The sequence below is a fragment of the Ambystoma mexicanum genome, chromosome 6q (assembly GCF_040938575.1).
Source record: "Ambystoma mexicanum isolate Mex_15411 chromosome 6q, UKY_AmexF1_1, whole genome shotgun sequence".
Classification (NCBI taxonomy): Eukaryota; Metazoa; Chordata; class Amphibia; order Caudata; family Ambystomatidae; genus Ambystoma; species Ambystoma mexicanum.
In genome coordinates, this window is record NC_090937.1 from 1,600,330,694 (window position 1) to 1,600,348,983 (window position 18,290).

General features: G+C 45.9%; 1 protein-coding gene across 2 annotated transcripts in view; it reads right to left on the reverse strand.

Moving 5' to 3' along the window:
* LOC138516885 (uncharacterized) overlaps positions 1 to 18,290 on the reverse strand; it is a 308,582-nt gene that overhangs the window by 167,033 nt on the left and 123,259 nt on the right. For both annotated transcript variants that reach the window (XM_069632335.1, XM_069632334.1), the window contains exon 3: positions 8,270 to 9,113. In XM_069632335.1, the coding sequence (XP_069488436.1) occupies positions 8,270 to 9,113 (844 nt within the window). The remainder of the gene's footprint in view (positions 1 to 8,269; positions 9,114 to 18,290) is intronic.

Consider the following 18,290-nt stretch of genomic DNA (forward strand, 5'->3'; position numbering starts at 1 on the left):
TTCTATGGTTAAGCATCACCATCACAGCTTGCTGTGAGTAGAAGAAGAGACAGACATTAGATTGTATGGCCAATCATTACCACCACAGGTGGCTGGGAGTAAAGGAAGAGACAGAAGTTAGATTCTATGACCAAGAATCACTACCACAGGTGGCTGGGAGTAGAGGAAGAGGCAGAAATACAAATACAAATACAAATACAAGAAGTTAGAAGGTATGGCCAAGTATCACCACCAGAGGTGACTGGGAGTAGAGGATGAGGAAGTATATAGATTCTATGAACAAGCATCACCACCACAGGTGGCTGGGAGTAGAGGAAAAGGCATAAGTTAGATTATATGGCAAAGCATCACCCCACAGGTGGCTGGGAGTATAGGAAGAGGAGGAAGTTAGGTTCTATGATCACGCATCACCACCACAGGTTGCTGGGAGCAGAGGAAGAGGCAGAAGTTAGATTCTATGGTCAAGCATCACCACCAGAGGTGGCTGGGAGTAGAGGAAGAGGCAGAAATACAAATACAAATAAAAATACAAATACAAGAAGTTAGAATGTATGGCCAAGTATCACCACCGAGGTGACTGGGAGTAGAGGATGAGGAAGTATATAGATTCTATGAACAAGCATCACCACCACAGGTGGCTGGGAGTAGAGGAAGATGCAGAAGTTAGATTCTATGGCCAAGCATCATCACCACTGGTGGCTGGGAGTAGATGAAGAGGCAGAATTAGATTCTATGGACAAACATAACCACCACAAGTGGCTGGGTGTAGAGGAAGAGACAGAAGTTAGATTCTATGACCAAGAATCATCACCACTGGTGGCTGGGAGTAGAGGAAGATGCAGAAGTTAGATTATATGGCAAAGCATCACCCCACAGGTGGCTGGGAGTATAGGAAGAGGAGGAAGTTAGGTTCTATGATCACGCATCACCACCACAGGTTGCTGGGAGCAGAGGAAGAGGCAGAAGTTAGATTCTATGGTCAAGCATCACCACCAGAGGTGCCTGGGAGTAGAGGAAGAGCAAGACAATATATTCTATGGCAAAGCATTACCGCCAAAGGTGGCTGGGAGTAGAGGAAGAGGCAGAAGTTCGATTATATGGCCAAACATCACCATCACTGCTTGCTGGGAGTAGAGGAAGCTGCAGAAGTTAGATTCTATGGCGAAATATTACCACCACGGGTGGCTAAAAGTAGAGGAAGAGCAAGACAATAGATTCTATGGACAAGCATCATCACCACAGGTGAATGGGAGAAGAGGAAGAGGCATAAGAAAGATTAAATGGCTAATCATCCGCACCAAATGTCGCTGGGAATAGAGGCCTAGGCTGCAGACATTTTCTATGGCCAAGCATCACCACCACAGGTAGCTGGGAGTAGAGGAGGAGGCTGCAGATAGATTCTATGGCCAAGCATCACCATCACAGGTGGCTGAGAGTACAAGAAGAGGCAGAAGTTACATTCTATGGCCAAGCATCACCACCACAGGTGGCTGAGAGTAGAGGAGAAGCAAGATGATAGATTCTATCGCTAAGCAATATCACCAAAGGTGGCTGGGAGTAGAGGCAGAGGCAGAAGTTAGATTCTATGTCCAAGCATTACCACCATGGGGGCAGGGAGTGGAGGAAGAGGCCGAATTTAAATTCTACGGACAATCCTCACCATCACAGCTTGCTGGGAGTAGAGGAAGAGGCAGAAGTTAGATTTTATGGCCAAGCATTACCACCATGTGTGGCTGGAAGTAGAGGAAGGGCAAGTAGATAGATTCTATGGATAAGCATCACCACCAAAGCTGGCTGGGAGTAGAGGAAGAGGCAGAAGTAAGATTCTATGGCCAAGCATCACCATCACAGCTTGCTGGGAGTAGAGGAAAATGCAGATGTTAGATGCTATGGCCAAGCATTACCACAATGGGTGGCTGGGAGTAGAGGAAGAGGCAGAAGTTAGATTATATGGCCAAACATCACCACCAGAAGTGGCTGGGAGTAGAGGAAGAGGTAGAAGTTAAATTCAGGGGCTAAGCATCACCGTCACAGCTTGCTGGGAGTAGACACAAAGGCAAAAAATAGATTCAATGGCTAAGCATCACCACCACAGGTGGGTGGGAGTAGAGGAAGACACAGAAGTTAGATTGTATGGCCAAGTATCACCACCAGAGGTGACTGGGAGTGGAGGATGAGGCAGTAGATAGATTCTATGAACAAGCATCACCACCACAGGTGGCTGCGAGTAGATGAAGATGCAGAAGTTAGATTCTATGGCCAAACATTATCACCACGGGTGGCTTAAAGTAGAGGAAGAGCAAGAAAATATATTCTATGGACAAGCATCATCACCACAGATGAATGGGAGTAGAGGAAGAGGCATAAGAAAGATTATATGGCTAATCATCAGCACCACAGGTCGCTGGGAATAGAGGACGAGGCTGCAGATATTTTCTATACCCAAGCATCACCACCACAGGTAGCTGGGAGTAGAGGAGGAGGCTGTAGATAGATTATATGGCCAAGCATCACCATCACGGGTGGCTGAGAGTAGAAGAAGAGGCAGAAGTTACATTCTATGGCCAAGCATCACCACCACAGGTGTCTGGGAGTAGAGGGAAAGCAAGACAATAGATTCTATGGCTAAGCATCACCACCACAGGTGTCTGGGAGTAGAAGAGGCAGAAGTTAGATTCTATGTCCAGCCATTACCACCATGGGGGGCTTAGAGCAGAGGAAGAGGCACAAGTTAAATTCTACAGACAATCATCACCATCATAGCTTGCTGGGAGTAGAGAAAGAGGCAGAGGTTAGATTTTATGGGCAAGCATTACCAACACGTGTGGCTGGAAGTAGAGGAAGGGCAAGTAGATAGATTGTATGGCTAAGCATCATCACCAAAGCTGGCTGGGAGTAGAGGAAGCGGCAGAAGTAAGTCTCTATGGCTAAGCATCACCATCACAGCTTGCTGGGAGTAGAGGAAGATGCGGAAGTTAGATTATATGGCCAAGCATTACCACCATGGGTTGCTGGAAGTAGAGGAAGCAGCAGAAGTTAGATTCTATGGCCAAACCTCATCACCAAAAGTGGCTGGGAGTAGAGGAAGAGGTAGAAGTTAGATTCAGGGGCTAAGAATCACCATCACAGTTGGCAGGAAGTAGAGAAAGAGCAAGAAAATAGATTCAATGAATACGCATCACCACCACAGGTGGCCGGGAGTAGAGGAAGATGCAGAAGTTAGATTCTATGGCCAAGCATCATCACCAAAGGTGGCTGGGAGTAGAGGAAGAGGCAGAGGTTACATTCTATGGCCAAGCATCACCACCACAGGTGGCTGGGAGAAGAAGACGAGGCAGAGATTACATTCTATGGCCAAGCATAACCACCACAGGTGGCTGGGAGAAGAGGAAGAGGCAGAGGTTACATTCTGTGGCCAAGCATCACCACCACAGATGGCTAGGAGTGGAGGAATAGGCATAGGTTACTTTATATGGCCAAGCATCACCACTACAGGTGGCAGGGAGTAGAGGCAGAATTTAGATTCTATGGCCTGGCATCACCACCACAGGTGAGTGGGAGCAGAGGAAGATGCAGAAATTAGTTTCTATGGCCAAGCATCATCACCACTGGTGGCTGGGAGTAGATGAAGAGGCAGAAGTTAGATTCTATGGACAAACATAACCACCACAAGTGCTGGGTGTAGAGGAAGAGGCAGAAGTTAGATTATATGGCCAAGCATTACCACCACAAGTGGCTGGGTGTAGAGGAAGAGGCAGAAGTTAGATTTTATGGACAAACATAACCAGCACAAGTGGCTGGGTGTAGAGGAAGAGGCAGAAGTTAGATTTTATATGTTAAATGTTAAATGTTAAATGTTAAAGGAATTTGTACCGTGCACCGTCACAAATGCAGTTGGTCCCCAGGCTATGGCCAAGCATTACCACCACAGGTGGATGGAAGTAGAGGAAGAGCAAGAAGATAGATGCTATAGCCAAGCATCACCACCACATGTGGCTGGGAGTGTAGGAAGATACAGAAGTTAGATTCTATGGACAAGCATCATCACCACAGGTGAATGGGAGTAGAGGAAGAGACATAAGAAAGATTATATGGCTAATCATCAGCAGCACAGGTCACTGGGAATAGAGGGCGGGGCTGCAGATATTTTCTATGGCCAGGCATCACCAGCACAGGTAACTGGGAGTAGAGGAGGAGGCTGTAGATAGATTCTATGGCCAAGCATCACCATCACACGTGGCTGAGAGTAGAAGAAGAGGCAGAAGTTACATTCTATGGCCAAGCATCACCACCAAAGGTAGCTGGGAGTAGAGGAGGAGGTTGTAGATAGATTGTATGGCCAGGCATCACCATCACACGTGGCTGGGAGTAGAAGACTAGGCTTTAGATAGATTCTATGGCCAAGTATCACCACCAAAGGTGGCTGGAAGTAGAGGCAGAGGCAGAAGTTAGATTCTATGTCCAAGCATTACCACCATGGGGTGCTGGGAGTAGGGGAAGAGGCAGAAGTTTTCTACGGACAATCATCACCATCACAGCTTGCTGGGAGTAGAGGAAGAGGCAGAAGTTAGATTTTATGGCAAGCATTACCACCACATGTGGCTGGAAGTAGAGGAAGGGCAAGTAGATAGATTCAATGGCTAAGCATCACCACCAAAGCTGGATGGGAGTAGAGGAAGAGGCAGAAGTAAGATTCTATGGCCAAGCACCACCATCACAGCTTGCCGGGAGTAGAGGAAGATGCAGAAGTTAGATGCCATGGCCAAGCATTACCACCATGGGTGTCTGGGAGTAGAGGAAGAGGCAGAAGTTAGATTCTATGGCCAAACATCACCACCAGAAGTGGCTGGGAGTAGAGGAAGAGGTAGAAGTTAGATTCTGGGGCTAAGCATCACCATCACAGCTTGCTGCGAGTAGACACAAAGGCAAAAATTAGATTCTGTGGCCAAGCATTACCATCACAGTTGGCAGGAAGTAGAGAAAGCGCAATCAAATAGATTCCATGGCTAAGCATTACCACCACAGGTGGCTGGGAGTAGAGGAAGTTGCAGAAGTAAGATTCTATGGCCAAGCATCACCACCACAGGTGGCTAGGATTAGAGGAGGAGGCTGTAGATAGATTCTATGGCCAGGCATCACCATCACACGTGGCTGGGAGTAGAAGACTAGGCTTTAGATAGATTCTATGGCCAAGTATTACCACCAAAGGTGGCTGGTAGTAGAGGTAGAGGCAGAAGTTAGATTCTATGTCCAAGCATTACCACCACGGGGTGCTGGGAGTAGAGGAAGAGGCAGAAGTTTTCTACGGACAATCATCACCATCACAGCTTGCTGGGAGTAGAGGAAGAGGCAGAAGTTAGATTTTATGGCCAATCATTACCACCACATGTGGCTGGAAGTAGAGGAAGGGCAAGTAGATAGATTCAATGGCTAAGCATCACCACCAAAGCTGGATGGGAGTAGAGGAAGAGGCAGAAGTAAGATTCTATGGCCAAGCACCACCATCACAGCTTGCCGGGAGTAGAAGAAGATGTAGAAGTTAGATGCCATGGCCAAGCATTACCACCACATGTGGCTGGGAGTAGAGGAAGAGGTAGAAGTTAGATTCTGGGGCTAAGCATCACCATCACAGCTTGCTGCAAGTAGACACAAAGGCAAAAATTAGATTCTGTGGCCAAGCATTACCATCACAGTTGGCAGGAAGTAGAGAAAGTGCAATCAAATAGATTCCATGGCTAAGCATTACCACCACAGGTGGCTGGGAGTAGAGGAAGTTGCAGAAGTTAGATTCTATGGCCAAGCATCACCACCACAGGTGGCTAGGAGTAGAGGAATGGGCATAGGTTACATTCTATGGCCAAGCATCACCACCACAGGAGGCTGGGAGTAGAGGCAGAATTTAGATTCTTTGGCCTGGCATCACCACCACAGGTGAGGGGGAGTACAGGAAGATGCAGAAGTTAGATTCTATGGCCAAGCATCATCACCACATGTGGCTGGGAGTAGAGGAATAGGTATAGGTCACATTCTAGGGCCACGCATCACCACCACAGGTGGCTGAGAGTAGAGGCCGAATTTAGATTCTATGGCCTAGCATTACCATCACAGGTGGCTGGGAGTAGAGGAAGAAGCATAGGTTACATTCTATGGCCAAGCATCACCATCACAGCTTGCTGGGAGTAGAGGAAGATGCAGATGTTAGATTCTATGGCCAAGCATTACCACCACGGGTGGCTAGAAGTAGAGGAAAAGCGAGACAATAGATTCTATGGCTAAGCATCACCACCAAAGTTGGCTGGTATTAGAGGCAGAACTTAGATTGTATGGCCAAGCATCACCACCGCTGGTGGCTGGGAGTAGAGGAAGAGGCAGTAGACAATTTCTTCGGCCAAGCATCACCATCATAGGTGTCTGGAAGTAGAGGAAGAGGCAGAAGTTAGATTGTATGGCAAAAATCACTACCACAAGTGGCTGGGAGTAGAGGCAGAGGTAGACGTTAGATTGTATGGCCAAGCATCACCACCACAGGTGGCTGGGAGTAGAGGAAGAGGCAGTAGATAATTTCTTTGGCCAAGCATCACCATCACAGGTGGCTGTTAGAAGAGGAAGAGGCAGAAGATAGATACTATGACCATGCATCACCACCACAGGTGGCTGGGATGAAGATGAAGAGGCAGAATATAGATTCTATGGCTAAGCATCACCAACAAAGCTGGATGGGATTAGAGGAAGAAGCAGAAGTAAGATTCTATGGCCAAGCACCACCATCACAGCTTGCCGGGAGTAGGGGAAGATGCAGAAGTTAGATGCTATGGCCAAACATCACCACCAGAAGTGGCTGGGAGTAGAGAAAGAGGTAGAAGTTAGATTCTGGGGCTAAGCATCACCATCACAGCTTGCTGGGAGTAGACACAAAGGCAAAAATTAGATTCTGTGGCCAAGCATTACCATCACAGTTGGCAGGAAGTAGAGAAAGCGCAATCAAATAGATTCCATGGCTAAGCATTACCACCACAGGTGGCTGGGAGTAGAGGAAGTTGCAGAAGTTAGATTCTATGGCCAAGCATCATCACCACAGGTGGCTGGGAGTAGAGGAAGAGGCAGAGGTTACATTCTATGGCCAAGCATCACCACCACAGGTGGCTAGGAGTAGAGGAATGGGCATAGGTTACATTCTATGGCCAAGCATCACCACCACAGGTGGCTGGGAGTAGAGGCAGAATTTAGATTCTTTGGCCTGGCATCACCACCACAGGTGAGGGGGAGTACAGGAAGATGCAGAAGTTAGATTCTATGGCCAAGCATCATCACCACATCTGGCTGGGAGTAGAGGAATAGGCATAGGTCACATTCTGCTGCCAAGCATCACCACCACAGGTGGCTGAGAGTAGAGGCCGAATTTAGATTCTATGGCCTAGCATTACCATCACAGGTGGCTGGGAGTAGAGGAAGAAGCATAGGTTACATCCTATGGCCAAGCATCACCATCACAGCTTGCTGGGAGTAGAGGAAGATGCAGATGTTAGATTCTATGGCCAAGCATTACCACCACGGGTGGCTAGAAGTAGAGGAAAAGCGAGACAATAGATTCTATGGCTAAGCATCACCACCAAAGTTGGCTGGTAGTAGAGGCAGAGGCAGAAGTTAGATTGTATGGCAAAAATCACCACCACAAGTGGCTGGGAGTAGAGGCAGAGGTAGAAGGTAGATTGTATGGCCAAGCATCACCACCAGAGGTGGCTGGGAGTAGAGGTAGAGGCAGTAGATAATTTATTTGGCCAAGCATCACCATCACAGGTGGCTGTTAGAAGAGGAAGAGGCAGAAGATAGATACTATGACCATGCATCACCACCACAAGTGGCTGGGAGAAGATGAAGAGGCAGAATATAGATTCTATGGCTAAGCATCACCACTGCAAGTAGCTGGAAGTAGAAGAAGATGCAGAAGTTGGATTCTATAGCTAAGCATCACCATCACAAGTGGCTGGGAGTGGAGGAAGAGGTAGTAGATACATTCTTTGGTCAAGCATCACCATCACAGCTTGCTGGGAGTAGATTTAGAGGCAGAAGATAGATACTATGACCATGCATCACCACCACAGGCAGCTGGGAGTAGAGGAAGAGGCAGAAGATAGATTCTATGTCCAAGCATCACCACCACAGGTGGCTGGGTTGGGAAAGGTAGCAGAGTGCAACAGGTGTGGAAAGGATTAGAATGAACATAAAGCAGATTTTTAAAATCAGACTCAAAATAAAACTGGACACTTACTCAAATAATTCTTTCATTGGAGTGGTGCTGTCCTTGTTGTTATATGTCTGCTCTTGCACAAGCATCGGCTCTATGGAAAGGACTTTTCCTGTGTCCGTCAGGAATTCGATGTGTAGAACTCTCTTGATAGTTGTATCCCTTATCATGGACATATATCCATAGCTAAGATAGCCTGTGCCAACCGTTCTGGCAGTACTTTTCCAGTCCTCGTTCGGGTCTGTTGGGGGTGGTGCTGTCAACAGATCTCCACTGTGGGAAATGCACCACAGATTGCCATCATAGCTAAACCTAACGTTAGACAGTCGGTCCCAACCACTTGCTCCCACTACAATGCTATTTTGAAGCCAGTCCTTGTCCACATTGTATAATGGAGGACTTCTGCGAAGTTGCTCACCAACAATGCCATACAGAGTGCCGTCTGGGTCAAAGAAAAGACCACCTATAGAATGTTGTGACAAGTTGTCTATCTTTTTGGCTCTGCTATAGAGCCAGGGCACATGCTCATTATCAGGTTCCGGGCCTTTATACAATATGCCCTCTCTGGTCAAAGCATAGAGGTCACCTGCAGGACTGAAACAAAGGATATGAAAACTATCCCAGACACTTCTCCCAACACATTTTGCCTGTTCAAACCAGTTCTCCCACGGTGTTGAGGGTGTTGGACCTTTATACAGCTCCTTTCCACGTGTAACAAACATCTGGCCTTTTGGATTGAAGGTAATATGGTGAATCGGCTCCAGCTTGCCTAATTTGATGGCTCGCTCGTGATAAAGGTCCTCGGTAGCTACTGGAGGCAAACCGATCCTGCAGGTATTTTTGCAGTCATGGGTAAAGAGAACACTGTCTGTAAAGAAAAACATAAACATGCTATTACTCCAGCTCTCTGCCCCCTGTCCCGAAAATGCCAAGCAAATCTGTTCACATTGGGGCACTGAGTCACTTGGATTCACATAATCTCTATTGCCCAGATAGCCACTTCTCCGGAGCACTCTAAAGCAAAATCACCTTTAGAAAATTTGTAATTTTACAATAAATTCCCTTTTAATATGTATATTTGATGACTTTCATACACTACAGTAGGGGTTGCAACAGTTGGCTCTCCAGATGTCAATCAATCTTTTCAGCTCTATTCGGCAAAGCCATAAAAGCAAGAACATTGCACATCCAAAACAACATATTACAATCATTAACACTTCTAGGAATTAGAAACATACATCACCCATCACATAAAATCATGTCTATATCTTCAAGCCCAATTTCACCTTGAGTAGACAGTTCATGCAAATAAACTAAGAAATAATACACTGACAATTAATGTAAATCACGGCGCATTACCATGCAAAATGCATGCTCCGATCCCTAAATCATCCATCTGTCTATCTATCCTGGGTTGTACATAAATCAGAATACAAGCGCTATTCAGTAATCTCGGGTCGATCCTTCTAAAAATAAGACATTATATTTGCAATATATCCTAGACGAATGCTGTGAGACAAGGCAGACAAGACAAGAGAGGAAATATGAGAAGAAAGGTTTGGCCCAATCATTTCGGTCAAACTAATCTCCAAGCACTATACGGGTAGTGAGGCACAGAATGGCCCACTAGACTGTCACACAGCATAGAGCATTAGGTGTAGTGCTTGTTATGTTATGTTATGGTAATTTCTGTAGGCGCACGTACACCCGAAGGCATCTTGGCCAGCCATCCTTACGGGCCAGCTTATACCGAGTTATGGCCACCCGCCGGGTGGTTTCAGAACGTAGGGTACGAGTGGGTTAGTAGGGAGTGAATTTTCTTTGAAGATATTCTGCTCCGGTTCCATGAAAGGCCCGGTGTACTATACACATGCGCTGAGCAACAGGGAGCCAGTGTAGTTGTCTCAATAGGGGAGTCATGTGGGCTCCAAAAGGCGGACGGGTGATAGAACGAGCTGCAGCATTTTGAAGTAGCTGCAGACGCCCAATCAGGTAAGCAGGTTGGGCCAGGTAGAGTGAGTTGCAGTAGTCCAAGACACTGAGAACCAGGGCTCCCACCACTGGAGCCTAACTAGCAGTGTGAATGAAAGGAAGGACTTTCCGGAGAACCATAAGTTTAAAATGACCCAATTTGCAAACCGCTCTGACCTGCTCATCCATGGTCAGAGTGGCAGAGAAGCGTACTCCCAGGTTCCTAGCTGATAGGACGGGTATAGGGAGAGGGTCTAGTGCTGGGGGCCAAAAATCGGCCGTCCAGAACAGATGAGGGGTAGAAGTACTCACAACCAAGACTTCAGTTTTAGTGCCGTTAAGCTTTAGCCAGTTCAGCGTCATCCATAATCCCAGTTCCTCCAGGCAGTTTTTTAGCCTGTTAGCTGTTTCAGGTTTTGTTAGGTCCAGACGGACCAGTATCTGGGTATCAGCAGCATATGAGTAAAAGCGGAACCCATGAGATTCAATAAGAAACAGTAGATATTTTATGTAGATATTAAACAGAATAGGGGAGAGTGCCGAGCCCTGAGGGACACCACTAGAGAGAGAAAGGCAGGGGCAGAGCAAAAAGGAGGAAGCGAGACTGACTGAGAGCGACTAGTGAGAAAACCTATGAACCAATTGAGGACTTGGCCAGAGATTCCGGCTTGAGAGAGCCAGGAGATTAGAAGAGAGTGATCGATGGTGTTGAACGCCGCCGACAGATCTAAAAGCAAGACTGGTCCGATACCGCCCTGATCAACAAGACGCATAAGGTCATTCATCACCGAGTTAAGAACAGATTCGGTACCTCTACCAGGCCGAAAGCCAGATTGAAATGAGTCAAGGAACTGTGTGGATTCCAGAAATGTGGATAGTAGTGGAGATACTAATGCCTCCACATCCTTCATCACTAATAGCAGGAGTGAAATAGGACGATAATTGGCCATCACTTCAGGGTCCAAAGAGAGCTTCTTGAGCAGAGGGATCACTAAGGTATGTTTAAGTGAGTCCGGGATCATTCCCGTAGTGAAGGAGTTGTTAACTGCTGAGGTGATGTAATTAATCAGGTCTGCAGACGTCTCCTGCAGGGGAGCGAGTGGTATGGCATCTGTAGGGGATGCAGATTTAAGATTTTGGATTATAGATAGAACTTCAGTATTAGAGAAAAGGGGGAAAGATGACCAACTTCCATCCATAGAGGGGGTTATCGGGAAAACTGGGGCGTCAGTGATTGCTGCAGCCTCAGTCTTGATATTATATCGAATGGTGGTTATTTTAGAGAGATAGAAAGTGGAGATGGAGTCACAGAGCTCTTGGGAAGGAGGAACTGCATCTTGTGCTAATTTTGGCATAGAGAGGGATTGCACCAGGTCAAATAAGGCCTTAGGTTTGTTGATAGCCTCCTCTATAGTTTGAGCAAAGAAGGCTTTTTTAGCATTCACCACTTCACTGTGGTAGGCAGCCAGTGTGTTTCTGTAAAGAGTTTTTGAATTTGGAGAGTAGCTACGATGCCATTTTTTTTCTGTCTGCCTACACCGAAGTTCACTGTCTTTGAACTTTGGCGAGAACCAGTGCTCTGATGGTCGTCGATGCTGTTTAAATAGTTTATAAGGTGCCAGCACATCCGCGGTAGCAGTAAAGGCAGCCTGTAGTGTGGCAAGGAAGCAAATATCCGCAGAGTTGAGTAGGATTGTATCAGTTTGATGATTTTGGATTTCGGGACAGCTTTCCAGCTGCGCCTATGATCCACAGGCTTCACTGCAGCAACAGCAGGAGCCTTTAACAGAATGGAAAAGGGTACCAAAAAGTGGTCCGACCAAGTAAGAGGAATAGGAGTGACAATGTCAACATAGGAGGAAGGAGCAAAGATTTGGTCCAAAATACTACCACCCTTGTGGGTGATAATGTGGACCCCTTGTTGGAGGCCTAGGTCAGCCATCAACAGGGTAAAATTGTCAACCAGTTTTGCACTAGTGGGATTGATGGGCAGATTGAAGTCTCCCATAGTGATCAAATCAGGATATTTGGTTTGAAGTTTCATCACAAATGCAGGGAATTCAGTATAGAATATAGTATTAGCCCCAGGGGGTCGTTAGACCAGCAAAACTGTAAGAGTACATGTAGATGAAATTGAGATACTGGTCAGAATCCATTCCATTTTAAGGAAGTGCTTAGGGACCGTACTGATGACTTTATACTGGGTCTTCTAGATCAAAGCAACCCCGCCCCCAGGATGGAGGGAAGCGCGATCCTCGTGGGCTAGAGAGTAATTTTCTGGGAGAGATTGAACAATCATCAGGCCAGTTGTCTCTCTAAGCCAGGTTTCCAGAAGGAAAAGGAGATCAAGGCCTTTACTGGATAGGAGATCATAACAGTCCATATGGTGAGCAACTGGTGAAGGCGTTGAGTAGCGTGCACTGTAATGCAGCTGAAGGTACTACTTGCCTGATGATTGGGGCTTTCACGAAGCCTATGGGCCATTTCGTGTTTGCCGGACCATGGGATAGCAAAGTACTGCGTTGTGTCCAGCCCGCTATATCGAGTAGTCCCAAAAAGTGCAGTCCCTCTTGCTCCCCCCGCGCACGGACGGGCACAGACGGGCACAGATGGGCACAGACGGGCTTGCCTTAAGTGCACCTTCGGCGCGCTGACGGCGTGCCCGCTGCGCTGACAGTGTGGCACATATATGCCGGAACGAGGCGGGAAGGGAGGCTAAGCCCGACCCCTCGATGGTCAGAGAAAGAGGGCTGTGCAACAGAGCCGCGTCCCAGAACAAATAAACTGAGTCAAGTTGCAATAAAACTCAACGTTCCGTAATGCACAGTAAATTGTTCAGGAGTATGTGTCAGAACAGCAGTATTATAAAATTAAAACAGTTAGGGAACAGATTTTTAAAATAGAACAAGGAGTGGCTTTATAACAGCATGCTCAAGGTAGTAGCCTCACCTCTCCTGCGAGCAAGCACTGCATGACACTAAATGCTGGAATGAGGAGGGAAGGGAGGCTAAGTCCGTCCCTGCTTGTAATGTAGTTCTCATGTTTCTAGCTAAAAACAAAGGCTCCAAATAGCTTTTTCTAATATCCAGGTATAAGAGGAAAAGATGTTTTGGACTACTACTCCCCTCAGCCCTAGCCAGGATAATAAATGGTGAGGGATCATGGGATTTGTAGTCCAAATAATCTGGAGAGACGCAGGTTGCAGACCCTTGCACTAGACTCTATTATGTCAGTGTGTCTCTTTTGCTTTTCCACGAATCAGGGTGCAAGTCCTTCTTTACATATAAATATTGATAGGAAGAAGGTGTTATTGATATAGGGCAGGACCCACTAATAACACTTGCTGGGTCTCACACCAGGGGCCTAGGAGTTGCATATAATTGGCTGTTTGCTTGATTTTCTTTGTGAGCACACTGCAAAGAATTAAACCACCTTGAGGAGCATCATACCATATACCATTGGTCCAGAATACATGAGGACTCTAATGCTATCATAGCGGGGGCAGCCAATCTGTTCCAGACAGCAGGACTTGAAACTCTAAATCCGTAAAATAGGATTGTGTTTCTGCGTTCCATAGATCATGCAGACTGCTTAATTTTGCCCCAGTTGCTCCCACTGGATCGTTTTTTCTGGGATCCCTGCCAGGAAGCCATAGTCGGTCGATCAGGAAATAATAGTTTATTTCCCGGCAAAGCCCATGAAATCACAAATCCCAAATAAAATGCTGAATGTTGGTTTGGTCTCATCCAACACGTCAATGTCAAAGTGCCTACTGTACTAAAAAATACATACAATTTGAATTTCTCAGTAAAAATATGCATCAAAAATATAAATATTTCAGATTTTTTTTTTTTAAATCAACAGAGGAGCGCACAGTACTCTAGGACTTTCCAGATGGTGACCTAAAGTGCCCGTCCATTCCATTGGAGCTTGTTAGTCCTCCACCACGGCTGCACTGCCTGCACGCCGTCTGCTATTGACTCTAAAACCTCTAGCTGTACGTTGGCACCTTCCATTGGGTGTCACCACCTTAGGAGTAGCAGCCGCATCAAAAATCAATGATCCTAGTACATTCCTAGTTTGTGCTTAAATCACGGCGTTCTCGAGATAAGTAATACAATCGTATAGAGCCTGTACTGTTAGCAAGCCCTTGGTGGAGTGGGAGAGGAAGAGAAGATGAATATGTATTGTCCATTTCCATGGGCTCCCATGCTCAGACCCTATGATCCTTGCAGGTCACTCCATGCATCCACAGGCATTTACACAGATCCCTGTCACCCCTTCCAAATCAGCCAATTGCCATTCTGCAGGACTATAGCAAGATTCTGGATGGATGCCCTATTATACAATAACAATAATTTGTAGAAGGCAATCAAATGTTTACAAATTGTCTGGTTGCAAACCAGAGGTAGAGATTCAAGAATCCCACAGTTGGCCCTTGCCCCCACTAGTCAGTGTCGTTGTCCATGTCCTGGTTGAAGTGATTAACCCCGTCCCACATTTATACAGCGAGTACATGGATTCACTTCCACCTGGGAAAAGGGCAGATTGTTAGGATTATGATCTGGCTGCCTGCCATGCAAAGTATATTTAATTGTGTACGGTACTGTACTTTATAACATTACATAAATGTAAAGCCTTTTGTGATATTTATTTTTATTTAATTATGTGTAACGCACCAGCAGCCTGCAGGCAACAGGACGCACATTTACGCTCGTTAGGCAAACATATAGAACGGGACAGTCAAGAAGACTAATTGGCGGTCATTTTAATTGAAGAGATAGGTTTTTAATGCTCTGCGGAAGACCCTTGTATTCTCTTCATCTCTTAATTTTAAATGGAAGAGCATTCCAGATTTTGCGGCGCAGGCTGGGAATGATCTTCCTAGGCCATTGGAACATTTAAATCCAGGGCAATGGCACCTGGTTGAAGGAGCGTAAAGATCTGGTCGGGGTGTAGCTGGAGATAAAGGACCTTAAGTAATGAGGAACAGACGCAAAGAGGCAGCGATGTACAAGAGAACCTGCTTTAAAATTGATGCAATCCCGCACTGGCAGCCAATGGAGATCTCTCCTGTGATTGGAGATATGTTCTCTCCTCTGGACTTTCTTAATGATACGTACCGCATCATTCTGAATGACCTAGCATTTCTGCAGACAGGTGTTTTTGCCCCAATCAGCAGGACATTGAAATAATCTAACCTTGACAATACTGTTGCATATGCAATGGTGGCGCAGTTCTTTTCGGTGAGAAAGGGATGGTTGTTTTTTTAGCAGGTGGCGGTAGTAATTGCAAATCCTGCTGATTTGATTGACATAGACATCGACACTCAAATTCAAAGATAGTGATTTTACTTAGCTCTGCACTGGGATTGTACTGTTCTTGATTTTAAAACGTTTATAGTCAGGGTTCAGTTTGGATTGCGCCTGCGAGGAGCCAAAATATCAGAAACTTGGTTTTGCCTCCATTGAGGCACAACCAATTACTGGACATACAAGATTCGATCGATTAGGCTATAAGTACCGCGGAGGTTGGAGGTGTCCCTTGCATAGTCTCTGCTGATTTCTAGGACTGTGTGTCGTCCACGTAGTTTGTGAAAAATACACCTGGATCTTCCAGAAGCGTGCAGAGAGGTCTTATATGCAAGTTAAACAACACTTCATACATGTAGGCTCCCTGTGGCACGCCACACTGAATGGGGGCTGGAGATGAAAAAGGATCACCTAAGTGAAATTTGGACACCCGGTGGGACAGGAAGGACTGAATCCTTTTGAAAACTTCCTTAGAGCAGTTACTCAGGTGGCCAAGTGTGTTGAGGAGGCGATTGTGGTCGAGCAATTCGAAAGCTGTCGACAGGTCAAGTAAGACTAGGAAACAAGCCCTTCCATTTTCTATGATACTTAGCCTGTGTGTTTGGAGGTCGACTAAAGCTGTCTCTGTGCTGTGTGCTGGTCTGAAGCCGGATTGCCTATTATTTCCAGGTTTCTTAAGAAGGGTGATTAACGTTACTGCCTTCATTAAGCCCAGGACATGGTTTTCCCGAAAAGAAGAGTTAACCAAGCGGGTAAGGAAATGGGCAAATCATTCTTCATGCTCCAGAATCATTTTAGGCGGGAGGATGTTTTCTGGACATGAGGTAGGTCTCATGATAAAAAGCATATTCCCATACCCATGGTAGAAGCCAGGGACAGCGTGTATTCAAGTTGAGACGAAGCTGTAGAGGCCGGACAGTTTCCAGTCAGGAGCCAGATCCATTTTAATGTTATCCCTGGCTTTTGTTATTTTGGCTTGAAAGACCACTTGAGCCTCTTCACAGACCTGCGCTGTTGGTATGATATGGATTGCGCTTTGTGTTTCTCCAATGATTTCAAAATCTCAAAGAGTTTCCCAGGGCTGTTTGCAGCCTCATTGATCTGGGTATTAAGAAAAGATTTTCTTCTGTTCCCACTATTTTGAGTTTGTATAGTGTCCCCCCCAAAGAAATACTTGTATCCTAAGGATTTACAGAATAACACGCTCAGTTGCTGGTTTACAATGGCCACCTCAGATTCTTGAGAAGTTGGTTACATTACAGCTCCAGGAACATGTGGAAAAGTCGGATGTGTTGGTACATATTTCAATCAGGATTCCGGCCGCTCCATGCTACCGAGACTGCCTTTATGGCAGAAAGGGACATCCTTCTCCAAATAGCCAATGGAGGAGATATTACCCTAATGGTTTCTGCACATGCACTGAATGGTTTTGATCTTTCCTGTCCAACCGCTATCAAGATATCAGATTAGCTAATTTTCTTTCAGATTCCATTTTAATAGATTGTGTTGTCCCGCATGGCTCAGCATTGTCTCTACTATTATTCAATGTGCAGCCCTCGATGGTTATTTTCAGAAAATATGAACTGGGATACCCCTCATACGCAGATGATACCCAGATATATGTGAGTGTGAGCAAGGCTCCTGAACCTCTGCACAACTGTGTGCAATGTCTTGAAAAGTTGGGACGATGGATGGCAATGAATAGGCTTCAACTGAATCCGTACAAAGTGAAGCGTATGTTCCTCGGTCCTAAGCGTCTCTTCGGAGATTCCTCTTGTAGCCCACCCCTCCCTGTATTTTTGGCATGGCACTCACTTTTGCTCCTAAGGTCAAAAGCAGAGGATACCTATGGCAATCAAACATAGGTTGTGTCCAATAAGTAGGCGCTGAAATACAATCAATTTTTAACTCTTTACAGCTTCTTCATCATGCCCTCCATTTATAGCTCAGAAGGATCATGCAATCGTAGTAGGTGTATGGGAATGGTAATATAGCTGGCATTCTGTTTAGGCAAATCAGTCATCTGCAGAGGGTTCGCCTTGTATTTAGGGCAGCTAAAACAGCTTCCACTTGGCATTAGAGAGCTTTGAACTGGCTGCCAGTCAAGCAGAGGATTGACTTTAATATCCTCTGCTTGATATTTAAATGTCTAAAGAACCTGGCACCCACCTACTAGTCTGGCGGAATGGTCCTCGATCAGTCTACTCGCCTCCTTCGTTCTGCTGACAAGCATTTACTGGTCGCACCGTCCTCTCAGTTTGTCCATGGGTTAATACGCGTTTTTCAGTCTATGGACCTAGGTTAAGGAATTCATGGCCGTTGAAAATTTGGAGTCTGACTTCACTTGTCCCTTTCGGAAGTCCTTAAAACTAACCTGTTCTGTTAAATAAGTATTTGCTCCTCTTCTCTTCCTCATTTTGGTAAAGTTCAATGACTCCTTGTTGTTCGCAGAAATAACATCTAAACACAAGGGCTTCCATGCAGTTCATTCTGCTTGGTTCGTTATAAAAATACAATAAAAAATAAAAAAATAAAAAATCAAATCCAGGTGCAGATTGCCACAAACGATATTAATACAGATAAGCCTTTCTTTGATATTTAGGGAAGCACAACATTGGTCAAAATTGACATGTTCTCATTGGATGGCATGAATCTCACTATACCAGAAATAAAAGTAGGCCCAAACTAGGGGTACGCGCGCAGCTAATGCGGAAATCTGATGCTGAACAGTGCACTGGGGAAATTGCAGAAACGAATGCCTT